The sequence below is a fragment of the Moschus berezovskii genome, chromosome 10 (assembly GCF_049115385.1).
Source record: "Moschus berezovskii isolate FMDL1 chromosome 10, NW_MosBer_1.0, whole genome shotgun sequence".
Taxonomy (NCBI): domain Eukaryota; kingdom Metazoa; phylum Chordata; class Mammalia; order Artiodactyla; family Moschidae; genus Moschus; species Moschus berezovskii.
The window spans coordinates 13,340,174-13,364,576 of record NC_142469.1 but is presented as its reverse complement, the minus strand read 5'-3'; the positions used below and the strand labels follow the sequence as shown (position 1 = coordinate 13,364,576).

At 41.1% G+C, this 24,403-nt stretch overlaps 1 protein-coding gene across 2 annotated transcripts in view; it reads right to left on the bottom strand.

Annotated features, from left to right (window-relative positions):
* COL19A1 (collagen type XIX alpha 1 chain) overlaps window positions 1-24,403 on the bottom strand; it is a 453,176-nt gene that overhangs the window by 92,864 nt on the left and 335,909 nt on the right. For both annotated transcript variants that reach the window (XM_055433811.2, XM_088840925.1), the window contains one exon: window positions 15,410-15,463. In XM_055433811.2, coding sequence (XP_055289786.2) covers window positions 15,410-15,463 — 54 coding nt within the window. The remainder of the gene's footprint in view (window positions 1-15,409; window positions 15,464-24,403) is intronic.

Here is a 24,403-nt window from a genome sequence, read left to right as displayed (position 1 = left end):
AGCCTTCTTTGTGGTCCAACTTTCAGATCCATACATGACTACTGGGAAAACCACAGCTTTGCCTATATAAACCTTTGTTGGCAAAGTAATGTCTCTGCTTTTAAATATGCTGTCTAGGTTTGTTATAGCTTTTCTTCCAAGGAGCAAGCATCTTTTAATTTTGTGGCTGCAGTCACTGTCAGCAGTGATTTTGGAGTCCCCCAAAATAAAGTCTGTCACTGTTTCCGTTGTTTCCCCATCTATTTGCCATGAAGTGATGGGACTGGATGCCATGATCTTAGTTTTTTGAATGTTGAGTTTTAAGCCAGGTTTTCCACTCTCCTCTTTCACTTTCATCAAGAAGCTCCCTAGTTCTTCTTCTCTTTCTGCCATAAGGGTGGTGTCCTCTGCATATCTGAGGTTATTGATATTTCTCCTGGAAATACTGATTCCAGTTTATGCTTCATCCAGCCTGGCATTTTGCATGATACGAAACGTATAAGTTAGATGAGTAGGGTGATAATATACAGCCTTGACGTACTCCTTTCCCAGTCTGGAACCAGTCTGTTGTTCCATGTCTGGTTCTAACTGTTGCTTCTTGACCTGCATAGAAGTTTCTCAGGAGGCAGGTAAAGTGGTCTGGTAGTTCCATCTCTTGAAGAGTTTCCCATTGTGATTCACACAGTCAAAGGCTTTGGCATAGTCAATGAAGCAGAAACAGATTTTTTTTTTCCGGAATTCTCTTGCCTTTTCTATAATCCAACAGATATAGGCGATTTGATCTGGTTCCTCTGCCTTTTCTAAATCCAGCTTGAACATCTGGAAGTTCTCAGTTCATGTACTGTTGAAGTCTAGCTTGGAGAATTTTGAGCATTACTTTGCTAGTGTGTGAGATGAGTGCAATTGTGCGGTAGTTTGAACATTCTTTGGCATTGCCTTTCTTTGGGATTGGAATGAAAGCGGACCTTTTCCAGTCCTGTGGCCACTGCCGAGTTTTCCAAATTTGCTGGCATGTTGAGTGCAACACTTTAACAGCATCAGCCTGTAGGATCTGAAATAGTTCAGCTGGAAGGAATTCCATCACTCCCACTAGCTAGATTCCTAGTGATGTTTCCGAAGACCCACTTAACTTCACACTCCAGGATATCTGACTCTAGGTGAGTGATCACACAGTCGTGGTTATCTGGATCATAAGATCTTTTTTGTATAGTTTCTTCTGTACAAGGACATATATGAAAATGAGGTGTGACACTCTGAGTCACATACATAAAGAATGAACAGTTATGAAATGGTGAGTTATTTGAATGCAATCTCCTCAGAAACGAAGAACTTTAGGAGTTTCCTGAAAATACTGCTATCTGGGCCTGAAGCCAATTACCATGCACAGCCCATCAGAGTCTCTGCCTGGCTGTGCTTGTGTTAAGATACGTGGGGAAGGTGGAACATGTTTGGCCTAAGACAGTGGCCCCTAATCTTTTTGGCACCAGGGACTGATACTGTGGAAGATAATTTTTCCACAGACAGGGTGGGGGGATTGTTTCAGGATGATTCTCATAAGGAGTGTGCAACCTAGATCCCTTGCATGCACAGTGAACAGTAGGGTTTGCACTCCCGTGAGAATCTAATGCCACCACTGATCTCACCACTGGAGGGGCGCTCAGGTAGTAATGTAAGTGATGAGGAGTGGCTATAAATGTAGATGAAGCTTTGCTCGCTCGCCTGCCCACTGTTCCCCTCCTGCTGTGTGGTCCAGGGGTTGGGGACTTCAGGTCTAGGACACAGGTTGTCCAGGGATGGTTTTGGGCTGGGAGGCCCCGTGCTTTGACTGTCAGAGCAGGAGAGTACTCAAGGGACACCTGCTGAGAGCGTCTCACAGCACCGTGGTTTAGGCCCTCCTCCCTAGCTGATCCCCCAACCTCCTAAAGGGCGTCACAGATGCTGGTAGACGAAGAGATGCCTCTGCAGCACCACATCAGATTATTCTAGCCATATACTCTATTGTTCTAAAATCTTGACTTTTCTGGGGGTTTTCACATCCAGAAAAACAACATGGTATTTACTGCCAAGCAGAGTATCATGTGGTTGCTTCATGCAATAGCTATTTCAGGAAACCTATCTAAATAAGGACCTCGGTGGCCTTTGTAGGTGTTATCCACTCTTTGGCTAACAACACTCTAGGCAGAGGCAAACTTGAACTTCATTTGCATTGATTTGTTGACCTGTGAGATTCTTCTCTCTGCTTTCTCCAAGCTAATTGTACCAGACAATTACTTGACTATAGAAATAATATGGCTTTCCTTGTGGCTCAGCGGGTTAAGAATCCTCCTGCAATGTGGCAGACCTTGGTTTGATCCCTGGGTCAGGCTACCCACTCTAGTGTTCTTGGGCTTCCCTTGTGGCTCAGCTGGTAAAGAATCCACCTGCAATGTAGGAGACCTGGGATTGATCCCTGGGTTGGGACAATCCCCTGCAGAAGGGAAAGGCTACCCACTCCAGCATTCTGGCCTAGAGAATTCCATGGAGTGTACAGTCCTTGGGGTTGCAAAGCGTTGGACACGACTGAGCGACTCATACCGCACAGAAATAATCAGAGACTTGTTGCTCAGTTGCTCAGTCACGTCTGATTCTTGGAGTCTTAGTCCTTATGTTTCTGGGACTCACAGTTCTGCCTCAGATGTTACGCTAATTTTACCAGGTCACTTTGTGCCTTGCTGCCATGTTATTTGAATGGTTCTCAGAAACCTTTTGAGTAGCTTTAATAGATGTACAATTTTGAATATATTGTTGAAAAGTTTCTGTGGTGCAGTGATGAGGGTTATTTTGTGTGGGGTGATGCTCAGCCTACACATTTCAGGAATTCTGGGGAGATCAGGATGGCACAGTAGGCGGCACTGAGTTCACCTCGCCCTTCGAACACAATAACACACCCACATGCAGAGCAACTCTCACTGCAAACAAACTAGAGACTGGCAGAGAGACTCTTACACAATCAAGACTGTGAGAGAGGTGCACACAAAGTCAGGTGGGAAGGGAAGAGAAGCGATCAGGTGGGGATTGTGCCCGTAGCGAGGGATACAGCTGAGAAGGGGGATTACACAGGCTCAGAGATTCTCCCTGGGGAGTGAGCAGTTTGAACCACATTTTGGGCACCCCAGTCCTGGGGACTGATGTCAGGAGGATACGTTTTCTTAGCTGGCTTAAAAAACAGTGTCACTGACAGTGAGCATGTAAGAAACCTAAAGTCTGCTTGTGAAGAGAGCACACACACTGGCTTATCCCCAGTAAGGAAGGAAGCAGACAAAAATGATCCCGAACTCTGCAGGGTTTCCTGCAGCTACCTCAGTGTGTGCCCTGGCACAAGCTGAGTGCCCAGTCCAACTCGCTTGCTCTGTGGCACAGCGCCACACTAGGGTAAGGACTGCCATGGCCAAGGGAGGTATACAGTGGCAGGGGGATGAAGCCCTGGCACAGCATCTGAATGGGGGGCAGCAGCCATTGCTGTCACTCCTGGAGGCAGCAGATTGGGAGCTGTCCAGAACTCCAATGGTCTCAGGACCACCACAGCCTGATCGCTGACCCACACTAAGCACCCATTCCAGGACCTCTTGCTCCAGCACTGCTTCCCTCTAAGGCAAGGGTGCTGGTCATGGGAGAGGCAAGAGCACACACACAGAGGGAATGGAAGCATCTCAGGCCTGACCCTTGTGACTTCTGCTCCAGCAACTGGGAACCTGCTCCCACCCCCAGTGGGGTGGTGATGGTCATGAAGCAGAGGAGAAGCCCTGAATCACACCTGGAGCCAGCTCCAACCCGATCTCACACTCCATTTTCTACAAAAGTGGTAGTAGTAAGCACATCCTAGGGGAAGACATGACTCAGGCTCAGGTCAGCTCCAGCTTTCCCACTGGGCACATACAGGCTATATAGGGATGGTCCCACTAAAGGACACTCCTTCAAGACCATACAGATAACTGTTTCACCTAATGTCAGAGACAGAGAAAGTTAGCAAAATGCGAAGACAAATTTGATTCAAATGAGACAAAAGAAAACTCCTAAGAAAACAAGCAATAAAACAGAAATAAATAATTCATCAGTTAAAGAGTTCAAAGCATTAGGAATAACAATGATAAGTGATTTAGAGAAAAGAATAGATGAACACACTGAGAATTTAATAAGGAACTAGAAAATATAACAAAGAACCAGGAAGAACTGAAGAATACAATAAATAAGCAAAACACACACACATACACACGAAGGAATGAACAGCAGACTAGGTGACACAGAATACACAAATGATCTGGAAGATATAATAATGAAAATCACCCAATCAGAGCAGAAAAAAGAAAAACAAATTTTAAAAAATGAGAACAGTTTAAGGGGGCTCTGAGACAACATCAAGCATATCTTTGTGTTATTGTGAACTCAGAAGGAGAAGACAGACAGAAAGTAGTAAAAAAGTGCATTTGGTGAAATTATGTCTGAAAACTTCCCAAACCTGAAGAAGGAAATATTAACCAAGTTCAGGAAGCATTCAGTTCAGTTCAGTTCAGTTCAGTCGCTCAGTCGTGTCTGACTCTTTGCGACCCCATGAACCACAGCACGCCAGGCCTCCCCGTCCATCACCAACTCCCGGAGTTCTCTCAAACTCATGTCCATCGAGTCGGTGATGCCATCCAGCCATCTCATTCTCTGTCTTCCCCGTCTCCTCCCGCCCCCAATTGCTCCTAGCATCAGAGTCTTTTCCAGTGAGTCATAGAGCGTCCCTAATAGGATGAACCCAAACAGATGCACACTAAACATATAATTAAAGTGGCCAATGTTAAAGTGAATTCTAAAGGCATCAAGAGAGAAACAAAGAATCATATACGAGGGAACCTCCATAAGGCTGTCAACTGATTTTATAGAAACTTTGCAGACCAGAAGGGAAAGTGCTGGAAAGGAAAAACCTACAACCTAGAATAATCTACCCAGAAAAGTTTTCATTTAGTATTGAAGGAGAGATAACGTCTCAGACAAGAAAAAACTCAAAAAGTTCATCAATACTAAAATTACCCTAAAAGAAAAGTTACAGAGTCATCTCTATATGGAAAAGAAAAGGTTATAGTCAGAAGGGAGAATCTATGGAAAGAAAAAATCCCACTAGAAAAGGGAAAAATAGAGCAACGACTGTGACTCAACTATTTAGTTACCAAGATTAAAGGAAATAAAATTATAACATATACTATAATAAACAGTGAAGGGACAAACTTGAAGGTGTAAAATAGGACATTAAAACACAAAATGTGGCTGAAAATAAAAAATATAAATATTTTAGACTATGATTGCACTTAAATGACTACCAGTTTAAAACAAAAAGAAATAGTTACAGGTCAACATACATGTAACCACAAATCAAAAACCTAAAATAAACACCCAAAAAACTAGAGAGAAAGTAATACAATCACACCACGAAAGAAAATGATCAAACCACAAGGGAATAAACTGCAACAATAAGAAAATAACAGAAGAATTACAAAAACAACCAGAAAACAAGAAAATGGCAGCGAGTACATACCTATTAATTCACTTTAAATGTCAACAGACTAAATGCTCCAATCAGAAGAAACAGAGTGGCTGACTGTACAAATACAAGACCCATCTGTATGAGGCTCGTAAGAGACTCACTTCAGAGGTGAAGAGAAGCAAACTGAAGGTGAAGGGGTGGAAAAAGGTAGAAATAACAAGAGAGCAAAGGCAACATGATTCATATCAGAGAAAACGGACTTTCAGACAAAGTCTATAACAAAACACAAAGCACTGTAGAATGATGAAAAGATCAATGCAAGAAGAGATATTATACTTGTTAATATCTATGCACCCGATACAGAAGCACCGATATATACAAAGTAAATATTAACAAGTACAAAGGAAGAAATTGACAATACATTAGTGGTATGGACTTTAATATTCCACTTACATCAATGGATAGATCATTCAGAAAAGAAATCAATAAGGAAACTGTAGTCTTAAGTGACACACTAGACTAGTTGGACTTAATAGGTAAGTCCTGTTGGACTTAACAGGGCATTCCATCCAAAAACAGCAAAAGAAACATTCTTTTCAAGTGCCCATGGAATGCTTTTTGGGATAAATCACATGTTAGCCTGCAAAACAAGTCTGAACAACTTAACAGGACAGAAAATATATCAAGCATTTTTGCAAGCACAATAATATGAAACTAAACATCAATTATAGAAGAAAGATGGGAAAAACACAAACACGTGGAGGCTAAACATGCTACTAAAAAAACAATGGGTCAATGTAGAAATCACAGAGGAAATCAGAAAATCACCTGAGACAAATGAAAATAAAATCACAACTTTCCAAAACCTGTAGGATTTAGTAAAAGCAGTCCTAAGAGGGAGGTTCATAGTGAGACAGACCTATCTCAAGAAACAAGCAAAAAACCTCAAGTAAAAAAATCTAACTTATCATATAAAGGAATGATAAAAAGAAGAACAGCAGAAGGAAATAATAAATATCAGAGAGGAAATACATAAAAGCAAAAAAATAGAAAAGATCAGTGAAACCAAGAGTTGGTTGTTTGAAAAGATAAACAAAGTTGATAAGCCTTTAATGAGGCTCATCAAGAAACAGAGAGGATCCAAATAAAATAATAAATGGAAGAGGAGTAGTAAGAACTTATGTCATGGAGATACAAAAATCATAAGATACTACTACAAACAGTTATAGGCCACCAAATTGAACAGGCTAGAAGAAATGGGCAAATTTCTAGAAACATACAATCTTCCAAGACTGAATAAAGAAAAAATAGACTATCTGAACAGATCAGTCACTAGCAGTGAAATTTAATTTGCAAAAAAAAAAAAAAAAAAAGTTCAAGCCCAGACAGCTTCACAGGGGAATTCTACATAATAAATAAAGAAGAGTTAAAATCTATCTTTCTCCAACTATCCCAAAAAATTGAAAAGAAAGGAACACTACAAAATTCATTCTATGAGGCTATCATTACTTTGATGATGAAATAAAAGAAAATATCTCTGATGGATATAGATGCAAAAACCCTTAAAAATATTAGCAAACTGATTTTGACAATACATAAAAGGGATCATAAATCATGATCAAGTGGGATTTATTCCAGAGATGCAAGGGTGGTTCAATAAACACAAATCAATCAATATGATACAAAACATTAACAAAGGAAAGATAAAAACAATCGGATAATCTCAATAGACACAGAAAAAGCCTCTGACAAAATTCAATCCATTCATGATTAAAAATGCTCATTAAAGCTGGTGTAGAGGAAACATATCTCAACATAATAAATGACATTTATGACAAACCTTTAGTTAGCATCTTCAGTCAGTTCAGTTCAGTTCAGTCACTCAGTTGTGTCCGACTCTCCGCGACCCCATGAATCACAGCACACCAGGCCTCCCTGTCCATCACCAACTCCCGGAGTTCACTCAAACTCATGTCCACAGAGTCGGTGATGCCAGCCAGCCATCTCATTCTCCGTCGTCCCCTTCTCCTCCTGCCCCCAACCTTTCCCAGCATCAGAGTCTTTTCCAGTGAGTCAACTCGTCGCATGAGGTGGCCAAAGTATTGCAGTTTCAGCTTTAGCATCAGTCCCTCCAATGAACACCCAGGATTGATCTCCTTTAGAATGGACTGGTTGGATCTCCTTGCAGTATAAGGGACTCTCAAGAGTCTTCTCCAACACCACAGTTCAAAAGCATCGATTCTTCGGCGATCAGCTTTCTTCACAGTCCAACTCTCACATCCATACATGACCACGGGAAAAACCATTGCCTTGACTAGACGGACCTTTGTTGGCAAAGTAATGTCTCTGCTTTTTAATATACTATCAAGGTTGGTCATAACTTTCCTTCCAAGGAGCAAGCGTCTTTTAATTTCATGGCTGCAATCAGCATCTGCAGTGATTTTGGAGCCCCAAAAAATAAAGTCTGACACTGTTTCCACTGTTTTTCCATCTATTTCCCACGAAGTGATGGGACCAGATGCCATGATCTTTGTTTTCTGAATGTTGAGCTTCAAGCCAACCTTTTCACTCTCCTCTTTCACTTTCATCAAGAGGCTTTTGAGTTCCTCTCTTACTCAGCAGTAAAAAGCTGAAACCTTTCCTCTAAAATCAGGAAGAAAACATACATGCTCACTCTTGCCACCTCTACTTAATGTAGTACTAGAAGTCCTAGCCATAGTAATCAGACATGGAAAAGAAATAAAAGGCATCCAAATAGGAAGGAAAGCAGAAAAATTGTCACTTTTTGCAGATGACTTGATACTCTATATAGAAAACCCCAAAGTCTCCACCAAAAAACTATTAGAACTAATAAATGAATTTAGTAAAGTTGCAGGATATGAGACTAGCATACAGAAATGTTGCTTTTCTATACACTAATAATGAACTGTCTGAAAGAGAAAGCAAGAAAGCTACTATGTTTAAAATCAAATCAAAAAGAATAAAACACCTGGGAGGAAACTTAACTGAGAAAATGAAAGATTTATGCTCTGAAAACTCTAAAACAATAATTAAAGAAACTGAAGATGAAACAAAGAAATGTAAAGATCCATATTCATGGGTCAGAAGACTTAATATTGTTAAAATGTTATACTACCCAAAGCAATCTACATATTTAATGTAATCTCTATCAAAATATCCATTACATTTTTTTCACAGAACTAGTTTCATCTAGTCAAAGACATGATTTTTCCAGTAGTCATGCATGGGTGTGAGAGTTGGACCATAAAGAAAGCTGAGCGCTGAAGAACTGATACCTTTGAACTGCGGTGTTGAAGAAGACTCTTGAGAGTCCCTTGGACAGCAAGGAGATGAAATCAGTCAATCCTAAAGGAAATCAGTCCTGAATATTCATTGCAAGAACTGATGCTAAAGCTGAAGCTCCAATACACTGACCACCTGATGTGAAGAACTGACTCACTGGAAAAGATCCTGGTGCTGGGAAAGACTGAAGAAGGAGGAGATGGGGACAACAGAGGATGAGACAGTTGGATGGCATCACTGACTCAACAGATATGAGTTTAAGCAAGCTCTGGGAGTTGGTGATGGATGGACAGGGAAGCCTGGCATGCTGCAATCCATGGGGTCACAAAGTTGGACATGACTGAGTGACTGAACTTAACTGAGAACATTCTCCAACACCATTTACAAAAATAAACTCAAAATGGATTAAAAACTAAATATAAGACCGAATACTTTAAAACTGCTAGAGAAAAACATAGGCAGAATACTCTTCAACATAAATCATAAGAATAATTTTTTGGATTTGTCTCCTAAAGCAAAGGAAACAAAAGCAAAAATAAACAAATGGGAGCTAATTAAACTAAAAATTCTTTGCACAGCAAAGGAAACCATCAACAAAACAAAAAGCAACCTACTGAATGGGAGAAGATATTTGCAAGTAATATGAATGATAAGGTGTTAATATGCAACATACATAAACTGCTCATGTAACTCAACATCAAAAAATAAAAAACACCTAATTAAAAATGGGCAGAAGAAATGAATAGACATTTTTCCAAAGAAGACCTTCAGAGAACCAACAGTCACATGAAAATATTCTTGAGATTGTAATCATCAGAGAAACAGAAATCAAAATCATAAAAAGATATCACGTTATACTCATCAGGATGGCTAATTCCAAAACTCTACAAATAACTAATACTGGCAAAGATGTAGAGAAAATAAAACACTTGTACACTGCTGGTGGGATGTAAATTGGTGCAATCACTGGAAAACTGTATGGAGTTTCTTCAAAAAGCTAAAAATAGAACTATCATTGATCCAGAAATTCTACTTCTGGGTATATATCCAAATAAAACACACTGAGTTTGAAAAGGTACATGCACCCCAATGTTCATACCAGCACTATTTACAATAGCCAGGATGTGGAGGTAACTTAAGTGTCCATCAACAGATGAATGGATAAAGAAGGTGTGAAGTATATATAATGGAATACTCCTTCATTATAAAAATTATGAAATTCTGACATTTGCAGCAAAATGGATGAACTTATAAGGTATTAGGCTTAGTGAAATAAGTTGGACGGAGAAAAACAAATACTGTATGTTATCACTTATATGTGGAATCTAAAAAATGAAAGTAGATGTATATATAAAAAAGAGAAACAGACTTGCAGATATAGGGAACAAACTAGTGGCTACCACTGGGAAGAGGGAAGAAGAAGGGGTGAGATAGGGGTATGGCATTGAGAAGTACAAGCTATTATATATAAAATAAATAAGCAACAAAGATATATTCTACAGCACAGGGAAGACAGCTAATACTTTATAATAAGTTTAAATGAGTATAATCTATAAAAATATAGAATCACTATGCTATATACTATACCTAAAATCAGTATAATATTATTAATCACCTATGAAAGTGAAAATCGCTCAGTCGTGTCTGACTCTTTGTGACCCCATTGACCATAAGTCCATGGAATTCTCCAGGCCAGAATACTGGAGTGGGTAGCCTTTTTCTTTTCCAGGGGATCTTCCCAACACAGGGATCACACCCAGGTCTCCCGCATTGTAGGCAGATTCTTTACCAGCTGAGCCACCAAGAAAGCCCAAGAATGCTGGAGTGGGTAGTCTATCCCTTCTCCAGAGGATCTTCCCAACCCAGGAATTGAATTGGGATCTCTTGCATTGCAGGTAGATTCTTTACCAACTGAGCTATCAGGGAAGCCCATTAATCACCTATAGGTCAACAATTTTTTTTTTTTTAATTTTGTAAAAGCATTCTTGGATGTGAGAACATGTCCTTTGTTTCCTTGTGGGAAATGGCTAACGTAATCTGTAGTCAGGCAGGTGGAAGACTCAAGGTATTTCAACTGCCCTCTGGAGGGTATTCTCTGGAAAGATGGACGTTTTCAGAAATCTGCAGGCTGCACAGTAGCAGACAGCCATCCCTATAGGCTCCCAAGAGTCAAATGTCAGCTCAGTCTAATAAAAGAGACCAAGGACTCAAACCCCCTCATAGGACATGAGGTAATTTAAAATTCCACAGATTAGTTCTTAGGAATTTAATGCTAAGCATGAGGAGACATAAGGTTCAAAAAAACCTGGTTATCTATTATGCACTGAATTGTGTCCACCCCCGTCCCCTCAATTCACATGTTAAAGTCCTAACCCTTGGTACTTCAGCATGTGACCTCACTTACAAGTACTTTTTATTTTTTTTCAGAAGTCATTACTTCAGGTGAGGTCATACAGGAGCAGGGTGGACCCCTAAATCAACATGACGGTGTCCTTATAAAAATAAACTTTGGACGCAGAGACATGCACATGTTAACACCGTGTTAAGGGAACACCGCGTTAAGATGAGAGTTATGGGGTCACAAGCCCAGTGAGCCACCAGGAGCTGAAAGCAAGGCCTGGAACGCACCTCTCCCAGAAGCTTCAGAGATGGTGAGGCCCTGCCAATACCTCCGGAGCTCTGAGGTTACATGTTTCTGATGGTGAAGCCACTCAGAGTGTGATGCTTTGTTAGAGAAGTTCTAGCAAATTAACAGGCCTAGGAGGGCTGTGCTCCTTTGGAAAGAAAGCCCAAGGCTGACTCTCCATCCAGCAACTCAGGGCCTCACAGGAACACACTTCACCTGGTCTGAGTGTGGTTGTCCTTGGAGGGGAGGAGCGGACCCAGGTGAGTGTCAGGATTCTCTATGATAATGCTAAAAATCCAAAAATCCATGTCTGTGCCCAAATCCATGTTTTCCAAAGCTAGTGGATCATATGGCACTGGGAGGGGGAAGGCAAAAAATTACGACTGAAATTATATCTCTAAATCTTCAAGGCCCAGAAGGGTTTCCTGCAGTGCCTCCTAGGAAGCCTTCACGTTCTGTGCCATCTTTGGGTTTAACTCACTGCTCAGAAAGATCTTGAATTTTTTATTTTGGAGAAGTGTTTTCTGTCCTTGCTAGTCTGTACATGTGAAAATGAAGTTGTGATTTGATACTCAAAAGGAAAAATAGATTATTTTGCTGGCAAATCGGTTTTTTTGGATCAATGATTTGGAGAAGTGAAGGCTGGAATTGGTTGCCAGGAGGCAGAGCATCCATCTCCAACAGATGAGTCTGATTCTCTGCAAACTGCACTGAGTGTGATGATGTTAAGATAACCAACTACACATTTTCCATGTGGATCTTTAAAAAACAATATCAAATGTAAAATCTGCTGCTACGTGGCCTCCAGAGAGAACACGATTTTTTTCCTTTTCAATCTAGATTGTAAGGAGCTCTGGTTTCAACGGCTTTAGCAGTTGACAGAGTCTATCAAATTTTTATTACAATCCCCAGAGCTGGAGACAATGCAGAGCAGTTTGCTGGATTGTGAGCAGATTTTCCTTGAGGGGAAGAATATGCTCAGCATTGCTGCTTCTTTGCAAACAGTCTTGCAGGATGGGAGCAGCTGTTCTGCAAATTATTTTTCTGATGGAGAGGAAAGTTGACCTTTTACTCATTGCATCCTCAAGAGCGCATGCAAAAATGCATAGAAACACACTTTTAGAATTGTCCCCATCTCCCTCCTTGGGCTCTATGTTCCTTGCTTCCTTTTTTTTTTCCTAATTCAATTTTTGTTTTGTGCTGTGAGAGGAGAGGGCTTCTTACGCCTGAGTTTCTTCCTTTGATGAAAAGGAAAATGTAGAGGAAAATATCAACTCTCGTACAGGGGCCAACGGCAATTCCTTTGCCTTTGAGGATTCCCGGTACAAGGGAATGAGCCGGGAACTCTTTCAGGTGAAAACACAGAGGGGAGGGGTCTGAGTGGTCTGCCACTCATCCCTCGGGGTAGCTGCTTCAGCAGAATCCTGGCTGCAGGACGGTTGGAGCTACCGCAAGCTGAGGTGCCGAGGCCCAGGACTCAAATGCAGATGTTACATCAATCAAAGCCAATTTAACCAGGAAGATTATTTTAACCTTGGAATGTCACTTTATGTGTTTCAACACATGGTTTATCAGTTAACCTCCAGGAAAGTTTCACTCAGGGCCCCCTTTGTTTCTGTGCTTATTCGGACAGCCAGACCATCAGGCATGTGATGAATTGCAAATTGAAACAACTTCAGCATCCCCCAGTAGATAGGGGTGGCATGGGGTGGGTGTGGACACACCAAGTGAAAACCACAATCACTCAGGGTGGTATGTTTGCCCCTTTATTTTGTGGAGCTGAGGGTGAGGAGGTGGTGGTTACAGCCCAGAAAGGTAGGCTACACCTCCTCCATCCATCCTATAGGCTGACCTCAGAAGAACAGCCTGATCTCAGTGGAAGACGATTAACTATTCTCAAAAGGAAACAGTCAAGCATTTGGAAGTTACCGTCCATTAATTTCCAGGTGGGTCTAAAGCCTTCTGATGTTAAATGGTAACAATGTTTCATCTGGGGAAGAGAAGCCAAGGTCTCCCCTGTTTACACAGCCATGCTCTGATTCTGAAGTCATCTTCTGAGCCCAGGTAGACTAAATACCTTGAGCCTCAGTCTTGTAATGTTAGTAACAACAGCCAGAGTTCTTTTAGGTGTTGCTGTTGTTTAAGTTGCTAAGTCATGTCCAACTGTTTTGCGACCCCATTGTAGCTCTCTAGGGGCCTTTATCCATGGATTCTCTAGGCAAGAATGCTGGAGTAGGCTGCTATTTCCTTCTCCAAGGGATCTTCCTGACCCAGGGACCGAACCGTGTCTCCTGTGTTGCAGGCAGATTTTTTACTGCAGGGCCACCAGGAAAGCCCTCTTTTAGGTGAGGCAACAGCTAAATTCAAAGAACTGGTTTGCTGTCAGAAAGACTCTCCACTCACCTGCCCTGGTCAGCCCTATTTTGGGGGAAATAAAATATTAAAGTTTAAAGATTTATGTTCTCAACTTTAAACTCTAAAATATAAATGCACTATATATCTTCATTTAGGGGAAAACTGACTCATTGGCAAGATAAACTATATATAGAAGTGGTGTTGAGAGACTTGTGTACAGATATGAACTTTAAAAGTTGTGCAAGAAACAGCAAATATTCAAGTAGTTAAGTAGCAACTTGGTAAATTTTATACTAAGGGTGGTAGTAATATATTGTAGTATTCAAGTTTTTTAGCCGACACTGTGACATCAGAGATAACTCATTCTCACTAGTTTGAAGCATTTATACTAAGCCCTACTTTGTACCAATAGATGTCGTTACAGAAACACACCATATCCTAATTGATTAATTTTAGATATGCTTCTCTTACTTTTTTTCATGGAGGCCAAGACTTATGGTCTTGAAAAGCCAGTATAGATAGATCTATTCAGAAAATGTTTACTAAAGAATTATAAAATATACCTCAAACATTCTTCCTAATATACATTAGAATGTAATAAACATTCCTTTCCATTTTCCCTGGAAAATCCAAGTAAATGAGAAAATTTAAGACAGGATTATTCAGGAAGTGGAAGAGACTTTCCATGCTTTTGATTTTAAATTTATCAGCTACAAACAATCCATGTTTTCATGGTGAACTTAATCTGATGAGATAAGAATTGGGGCTTTGAATTAATTAGCTTGTCATTTAATAAGCACTTTTCTGATCACCTGCTACTTTTGAGGGCCCTGCTGGCACGGGCATCGTGTTTCTTTGGGATTTTAAACAAAGGAGCAACAGTAGTCAGCAGGAATGGAGACCAGGAACACAGGAGAGACATGAAGGGAGTGTCTCCAAATCTGCAGCTTATCAATGATCAAGTGTGATGTTACAAGGGATCTGAGTCAGTGGCTAGGATGCCCCACACAAAGCGATCAGATCCCAAACATGTGATGGATGATGAGTCGCTCGATGGTCTCACTCGGGTCTCTGAGTCCCACTCAGTGGCTCACAGCCATTCTTCTGCATCTGCTCTGCTTCCTTGTAGAACTGGGGGCAAAACTCTCGGGTCCTTCCAGGTCACATTCCATCCAAACTAACTGTAGTTTAAAGCCTTGGGGAAGTTAAAGTGTCTCCTTCCTAAAAGGTGGGAGATGTCAGTCTTGACCTAGAGTGTATCAACCTTTGTTTGAGATTTTAGTGTAGCACCTGGAAGTTTGCTAAGAAATCTATCACCTGTTGCACTACCCAGAGCTCTAAGAAAGTAAATCAGCTCTGTCTGCCCTCAGGGAAACTAAACATATGACACTATCACTGGTGAAGCATGGTTTTGCATTAAGTTTTTCACATGAAGTTTTGCAAACTTTGAAATGAATTTTTAAAAAATCCTGGTTTTGTAAAAAGATGCTGAGCAAAATAGTTTTTTGGAAAAATATTTTCATTATAGAAAGATGTTAAGCACATGTGATTATGCTTCAAAGTCTGAGCAGTTAGCAATTATTTTTCAAATATAACATCAGATGAAATCTCTGTATACAAGATGTGAGTGAAAGAAACCATACCTTGTGATAATATCCATCAAGAGTCTGTTGCATTCCTTGTACTCCAGGGGGTCCCTGTATTAGAAACAAATCAAAGGCATATGCAAACATTTATCAAAACAATATGTATTTAAACAACATGCCTAAGAATTCTAGAAATCTTACAGGTAAGAAAAAGGAAGAGTCTGTTTAAGTCAAGTATTCTAATTAATAGAGAATTACATGGACAGTAACTTATTAGGTTCCCAAATATATTTCTAGGTTAAATCCTACATGAATCCAAAGAAAGGTCCTAACTGGGAACATGTAACATGTTACTAGACAGTCAGCCATCAGCTTCTTCTTAATTGAAAGGAATTGTACCCATGAAACTCCTCAAGGGAAGAGCTGAAGGGCTCCAGTTTATTGTTGATGCTTCTTAGAAGCCTTTGATCAATGTGTTACAGAAATAAATGTGTTCCATCCACGTGTTATTAACTTAAAAAATAAAGGAAAAGCAGTTTTCCTTTTTCCTACTGCTTTACTCTTTTTGAATTAGTTGGGTAAAAATGGGCTGCCCATGAACCTTCAGGCCACAAAAAGGTATTTGCTGTGTAATGTCAGGTTTGAGACATTTAAGTACATGTGGTTTTCAGTTGATATGGGGATATTCACGAAGCACTATGGTGAGCTGCAGGCAGATACAAAGAAAGTAAAGAAACCTGTATCTCCCTAAAACTTTCTGTGCTTTTCAAGGATTACATTTTGGGGAAAGGGGTATAAGAAAATGCAAAGATTAGCATGATTTTAATTCAAGTAAAATTTTTGCTTAGTTCAGGCTAAGATAGATTCAGCTATCTAAGAAAAGAGACTGCATATTTCATCTACACTTCAAAAGCTTCTAGGAGGAGAGAAAATGTTAGAGAAGCAAAGTTCTCAAAAGGGAAGATGCCAAAAGACTGTGACTGAGCAAACCAAAGTCACTAGTATACAAAGATTATTATTTTAAAAAGGGATAAGAAAGCTGTGGTACATATACACAATGGAGTATTACTCAGCCATCTAAAAGAATGCATTTGAATCAGTTCTAATGAAGTGGATGAAACTAGAGCCTATTATACAGAGTGAAGTAAGCCAGAAAGAAAAACACCAATACAGTATACTAATGCATATATATGGAATTTAGAAAGATGCAAATGATAACCCTGTATACGAGACAGCAAAAGAGACACAGATGTATAGAACAGTCTTTGGGACTCTATGGGAGAGGGTGAGGGTGGGATGATTTGGGAGAATGGCATTGAAACATGTATGTTGTCATATGTGAAACGAATCAGCAGTTTAGGGTCGATGCATGTTACAGGATGCTCGGGGCTGGTGTGCGGGGATGACCCAGAGGGAGGATAAAGGGAGGAGGGAGGTGGGAGGGGGGTTCAGGAAGGGGAACTCATGTACACCTGGGGCGGATTCATGTCAATGTATGGCAAAACCAACCAATATAATATTGTAAAATAATTCAGTTCAGTTCAGTTCAGTCACTCAGTCATGTCTGACTCTCCGCGACCCCGTGAATCACAGCACACCAGGCCTCCCTGTTCATCACCAACTCGCAGAGTTCACTCAAACTCATGTCCACAGAGTCGGTGATGCCATCCAGCCATCTCATTCTCTGTCGTCCCCTTCTCCTCCCGCCCCCAATCTTTCCCAGCATCAGAGTCCTTTTCAGTGAGTCAACTCGTCACATGAGGTGGCCAAAATATTGCAGTTTCAGCTTTAGCATCAGTCCTTTCAATGAACACCCAGGATTGATCTCCTTTAGAATGGACTGGTTGGATCTCCTTGCAGTAAAAGGGACTTAGCCTCCAATAAAAAATAAAAATAAAAAAAAAGGAACAAGAGCTTTGAAAAGTGAAGAAACATTTTAAGAGGCAAACATTATGGAGAACAATATGGAGGTTCCTTAAAGAACTAAAAATAAAGTTTCCTTGTGATCCAGCAATACACTCCTGGGCATACTTGCAGATAAAAATATAATTCAAAAAGATCCACGCACCCCAATGTTCACAGCAGCACTTTTTACAATAGCCAAGGCATGGAGGCAACCTAAGTGTCCACTGGGCTTCCCCGGTGGCTCAAATGGTAAAGAATCTGCCTGTGATGTGGGAGACCCAGGTTTGATCCTTGGGTCAGGAAGATCTTCTGGAGAAGGGAATGGCAACCCAAGTATCCACTGACAGGTGAATGGATAAAAAAGATGTGCGTACATGTACAGTACAATATCACTCAGCCATTGAAAGGGTGAAATAATTCCTTTGCAGCTACATGGGTGGACCTAGAGAGTGTCATACTGAGTAAAGTCAGACAGAGAAGGACACATATCATATGCTGTCCCTTATACGTGGACTCTAAAAGATGACACAAATAGACTTATTCACAAAGCAGAAACAGACCCACAGGAAACAGACTTGTGGTTGGCAAGTGGGGAGAGGGCTGGATTGGGAGTTTGGGATTAGAAGATGTATACTATTATACACAAAATCGATAAATAACAGGTCCTACTGTATAGCACAGGGAACTATATTCAATATATCCTGTGATAAACCATAATGGAAAATAATATGAAAATTATAAAAATGAATCACTTTGCTGTACACCAGAAACTAGCCCAACATTGTATATCAACTACAATTAAAAAAAATAAATAAGAAACATTTGCTATCTGCACTTACTGATATGGTTTACACCTTGAGTATATTGAAAAAGATTAACATTGTTCAACATTTATGACAGGTATTTCTTATGAACGGCCTGTGACATCTCTTCTAACATGAAGCCTTTGCTTTGTGTCATTAAATGTTGAAGACAGGAAGATGTAATGATGGATGATGGAATCAGGGTGGTGTAACTCGTGAGAAAATAATAGGCCTTGTGAGGAATGGCGCTTACTGCGGTTGGAAAGACAAATGATGCTGTTACCTTGCTGGAATCAAAACAGAGCTAATGTCAGAAAAGAATTCTCAAGGTGTTATATATTTTTCAGGTTCTCTTCCCATCAGCCAGCTTTGCGTGATGTATTCTAGGTCAGGTAGTTGAAGTGAGGAGGAAAGCAATCACTGAGTTGGGGTTATTTCACAAAGTGTCCAGCCAAGAAGGTGTGGGTTAGGAACTCATTCTTGAAACTCAGCAGACAGGAGACTCCATACACATTGATCCTTCTGCAACTATTTTTAATGGGGCAAGCAGAAATCTTAGATATCATATATATCTAGTAGTAGCCACAACAGGTAGCTTAGGGGCAGATGCATGGTAGGCATTTGGTGAATGGTGAATGTGTGTTGATCATAAGGCCAATTAGATCAAAGAATAGTGATGTGGTGGGTAAATTTAGCTTCAGACACATTCATCTTAACTAAAAGTGAAAGGCTGAACAATTAAGGTGCCGAATATAGCAGAGCAATTAATAACATCTCTCAACTAGAGCATAAGAATCAATCAAATAATAATAGCAGACATTTATATAGTATGTATTGTGTGCCAGGCATCACACCAAGGGTTTCAAATAGACTAACTCATTTAATCTCTACAATGACACCACAAGGTACCTACTCTCATTATTTTCAGCTCAAAGGTACAGAAAATGAGCATTTGGAATGGTTAGCCAGCCCAAGGTCACACAACTGGTAATCGGTAGGGCTAATATTAAACGGAGGCAACCTGGGTCCAAACTTACTTCTTATTTACTCTACTCTTTTAATGTAAAGCAGACTCTCAGCCTAAAATAACTTCGGGGGTAATTTTTTTGTCATGCTGACCATGACCTGAAGAGTACAGAGTGTTTGATTGCTTTTTCCTGTTTTACTTACAATACTGAAATTGAAAATAAAATAAGCAAAACTGGACTTAGCACTTCATATGAGCCAGCAGTGTGCCTGACACACTGTCTCTGGAGGCAGTGCTGCTGGAGGGCTGAGCGAGGCCTCTCTCTAAGTCCCGAATCTATCTTCATATATTCTCTCCAGTCATGATAGGGAGATTTTGCCTGGCTATCCCCCCAGATACCTCCCTATCACAACTATACTCAAAAATGCATCTTGTCTTCCTTTGCAGAGCTTGACCGAGAAGGTGGTTGGAAGGCACTGCAGAGGGCCTCTGGACGGGTCTTGGAGGAAGCAGCATGGTAGGGACTTCACAGCACAGGACGGGTGACACGGTGGGCGAGGACAGTAAAAATTATGGGGTGGGGCTAATCTTTTAAAAAGTTGGGTGAGAACTGGGTCTGGTCTTTCACAGACTGGTTATCTGTCTGCAGCGTGCACCTGTTTTCCGTGAATATAGAATGTATTCTTCACCCAGAAGCCTGTGGGTAAGCACACCCCTCAGGGCAAGGCAGGGGAGCCCAGGGCTGCTCTTCCCTCTAAAACAATAGCAAGAGCAGAGCCGGCTGAACAGGATCACCGGTCAACAGAAAAGTCCGAACAACATTCTTCAGATGCCCACAAGATTAATAAACCTATAAAAATTACTTCCACACTCTCTCATGTCCTGTTCTTGCCATAAAATGTCAGACTCATAGAGTGTCTTCCAAATGAGGCCAACCAGAAATTTTAGGCTCTGGGGCTTCATCTGCTGATGAGCACTTATGATGACTTTTTCTTTCTTGTTCTTTCAGTCCCTGGGATATATTGGGTACCATAAATTCCAAACATAAGGTAATAGAGATTTACAGCTAACAGTCTAGCCTGCAGGTAGCACTTCACATGAACTCTCCCAGAGGACAGAAAAACCCTGCGGGGATTGGCAGAAGAGCCGGGATTGGGGCCTCTGTCCTGCCTGACTACAGTCAGGGCTGAAGTGCCTCCCTGCACTGCTCAACCTCCATCAAGACGGGGATAGTGACCACAGAGAAACAGGGTGCACAGAAACGCCAAAGGCAGTTCTCTGCTTACTGTCAGAAAAACAATGTAGACACCAGGGTCTTGGAATCAGTGGTTGCCCTATAGCCACATCCCCTAGAGATGTGCTATTTTTCTATTTTCCATGCTGATACAAAGCATGGCTAGAGGAGAGCCAGACTCATTTGTTTCCAAGTTTATTAAGAGCTGTCAGTCCTATAGATCATCAACAAGGCATGAGGAGGAAGACGTGAAAGACGTGTGTAAGTGACTAACATGGCATCACATGGTATTAGTAGATGCTCCTGTGTGCTCAAGAGGTGACTTTCTCTGAGGAAGATCCCCTGGAGGAGGGCATGGCAACCCACTCCAGTATCTTGCCAGGAGAACACCATGGATCGGGGAGCCAGGCGGGCTACAGTCCATGGGGTTTCAAAGAGTCGGACACGACTAAAGCGGCAGCACACATGCATGGCAAGGAGATCTGCTTAGATAACTCAGGCCCAGAAGAGAGGCCAGCCATGGAGGGCATGTCAGCCTTGGCCAACATTCTCAGGGGCTCTACTAGGAAAACCAGCTGAAGGTTTATGGAGAAGAAACGTGTCCCGATAGCCTGTCCCTGACAATGACCCGCAGTGAAGTTGTATGGATATCATGGCTGCATAACATTTGTCTCCTATGCCACTCTGCTGCTGCTGCTGCTAAGTCGCTTCAGTCGTGTCTGACTCTGTGCGACCCCATAGACGGCAGCCCACCAGGCTCCCCCACCCCTGGGATTCTCCAGGCAAGAACACTGGAGTGGGTTGCCACTTCCTTCTCCAATGCATGAAAGTGAAAAGAGAAAGTGAAGTCGCTCAGTCATGTCTGACTCTTAGTGACCCCATGGACTGCAGCCCAGCAGGCTCCTCCGTCCATGGGATTTTACAGGCAAGAATACTGGACTGGGGTGCCATTGCCTTCTCCGATGCCACTCTGCTTTACTCTGTTTGTGTTGGATTGGGATACACAGGACATGTGGGCTAATGTGATAAGTACACAACCACACAGCAGTTTTAAAACACTCATGAACTCCAGTGAGACACACCTGTTCAGAACCCAACTGTGCTCATGTGTTAATTATCTGAGCGGTTTATCAGCCTCATGTCGGGAGAGACCCACATGCTGTTTCGTGCTGTGAAGAATTGGACTGGTGTGAAGAAGTGAATGAAAGCTGAATTCAACTTGGGAACATATACTGTTAGTGGTAGTTTAAAGCATTTTTTTTTTTTTTTTTTTTGCTAACACCTTAGTAGAGATGGAATACAGAGAAACAACATAATGTCGGTCACCAGCATCATGGGATGCTAGTGTGGAAAATGATAAACTGTTGGCCTTATCACTTCCTCAGATTTCAGTCTGGGCTATAGATTCCCAACGTTTGAAGGATGGAAAGGTTCTCTGTTAAGGCTTCTTCAGTCCTGGTCTTGGCTGCGCTTTCGCTTTTCAGCAGTTCATGCAGTACACGGAGCTTGAATAATCCACTTTTGCCTTTTTTCCTCTCCTTGGCCTTTGCTGTAAGCCCTCTGTGCCCATCAGGGCTGGGCCTTTGGGTTAGCTTCAGCACCCGCTCAGCGCTCTGAACCGAGGCCTCGGTGGCTCTGTAGTCACTCTGCTCCCTCCCTGGCCCTCTCCTGAGCTGTTTTCCTTCCTCCCTCTCTCTGAAAGTATCCTTCAGTTCTCCGTAACTGCTGACGGGGCCTCCATGCACCATCTGGGTACTACTCATCTCTGCACACCAAAGCTCTTCAGGATCTCTCATCAGGAGCTCCTTTCAGCATTTACAAACACATATTTTCAGGTTGTGCTCAACTGCTTTCTGGCCTTGTGGGTTTCCTAAATTAACTTTGCTAACAACCTTTGAAATATCAAAACCCTAACTATGAAAAAAGTTGTACTAATCAACTTTCTTCAAAACATGCTAAAAAGGCAACTTTTCTATAAGGAGAGAGATAATAGAAAGTTTGTTACTTAAAACTCATTTGGGTTAATTTTCAAGAAATATTTTAAATTTTCTAATGGCTAGTAGAAAAGGCAGAGATGGGTAATTATTTTTCTGATATTAAAAAATGATTAGGAAGCCTAACCTCATCTGCTGGAATGGTAAGATGAGGCGATATTAAAATAATACATTAATTTTGGGGAAGTTAATGTTAGAGTGAGTTTTTCTCATATACATCAATATATTTCCATTTATAACTTTATGTGGAAGTATATTGATGTATATGAGAAAAACTCACTCTAACATTAAGATCAATATATTTCCATATAAAGTTATAAATGGAAATATATTGATGTATATGAGAAAAAATCACTCTAACATTAACTTCCCCAACATCAATATATTTCCATTTATAACTTTATATCGGAGAAGGCAGTGGCACCCCACTCCAGTACTGTTGCCTGGAAAATCCCATGGACAGAGGAGCCTGGTAGGCTGCAGTCCATGGGGTCACTAAGAGTCGGACACGACTGAACGACTGCACTTTCACTTTTCACTTTCATGCATTGGAGAAGGAAATGGCAACCCACTCCAGTGTTCTTGCCTGGAGAATTCCAGGGACGGGGGAGCCTGGTGGACTGCCATCTCTGGGGTCGTACAGAGTTGGACACGACTGAAGTGACTTAGCAGCAGCAGCAGCAGCATAATTTTATACATAACTTAGTGAAGCACCTTTACACTGATTATGGTGGTTTGAGTACACGTCGATCTTTTCAGCTGGAATGAAAAGTCCTTGAAGATGAGGAGTTTCCATCTTTTTAATCTTATCATACACATAGTAACCCCCCACCCCCCACCGTTTGCTGAATTTAACAGAATCTTTTGAAAGAAAGGTTTTGAAGGTATAGCCAGTTTCTCACTTGTTGGTTTTCATTTCAGTTAGCAATGGTAGCAACCTGAGCAGTGGCATTGCTGCTTTCAAACTCATGGAAGATAAGGCCAACAGGTTCAGATTAATGTAAGAATATGGCTAAATTATTGAAAACAAAGTTGCAGCCAGCTCCACTTAAGCAGAGAAGAGTTCATAGATGGATTTTTTTACCATAATTACAACACGGAAAGTTGTCTCCTAACTCTGAGAGAAAAATCAATAATACTCTTTAGAAAATCTTTGGGAAATCAATTTCTTTTTCTTTTAAACACAGATCCTTTTATTTATCTAAGTATTTGCTCTAAATGAGTTTTTTCATTCTCTTGGAATTTAATTAAGTTAAACAGTGGTAATTTTAGAGTAGATTATTTTTCTGAGAATGTTTCTGCTACAAATTTTTAGTGGCTAAAAAGATAACAACACTCCAACCCCCATGCCCCTTCCTCCATCAAACTGCAAAGTATGATTTATGAAGCAAGGAGGGGATTCATTAAGTGTTTATACTATAGTTCTATTTTAACACAGAGACCTCAAGTTCTCCTTCATAGGATTAAAATGGGAATGTGGGTCAGATAGTACATATTTGGTGAAATTTAAGGTTCCTGGGAAGGGGCTCTTCATTTTGAAAATGTCTCACCCACCTTCTGGTTTAGGCCTAAAACTCCATAAGGAAAGATTGGTTTATTCAGTGTTGGGTTTCTTCATGGACTCAAACATGAATGTTCTTGGGAGATGTTTCATATTCACACAGCTCTGCTGCTGCTGCGTCACCTCAGTCGTGTCCGACTCTGTGTGACCCCATAGACAGAAGCCCACCAGGCTCCCCCGTCCCTGGGATTCTCCAGGCAAGAACACTGGAGTGGGTTGCCATTTCCTTCTCCAATGTGTGAAAGTGAAAAGTGAAAGTGAAGTCGCTCAGTCGTGTCCGACCCTTAGCTCAGGATGACTCTAAATAAGTTTTCACTTATATTTTCTTAGATGGTAGGGTCATGTGACTGCAAAACATGTCACCTTATTTGATTCTCATAAAAACTAAGTGAGATGGATATTTTCCATCTGACATGGGAAAACAGAGGTTTACCCCCAAATCACACAACAAACAAGTGGTAGAACCAAGTCTAAGAGTTGTTGTACTACTGTTGTTGAATATGTTCTTACGGATCACTCAGTGAGTACTTCCTGAGAGCAAGCTGGATGGGACAGAAAAGGAGAAGGGTGAAGGGCTGGTGTGTGGA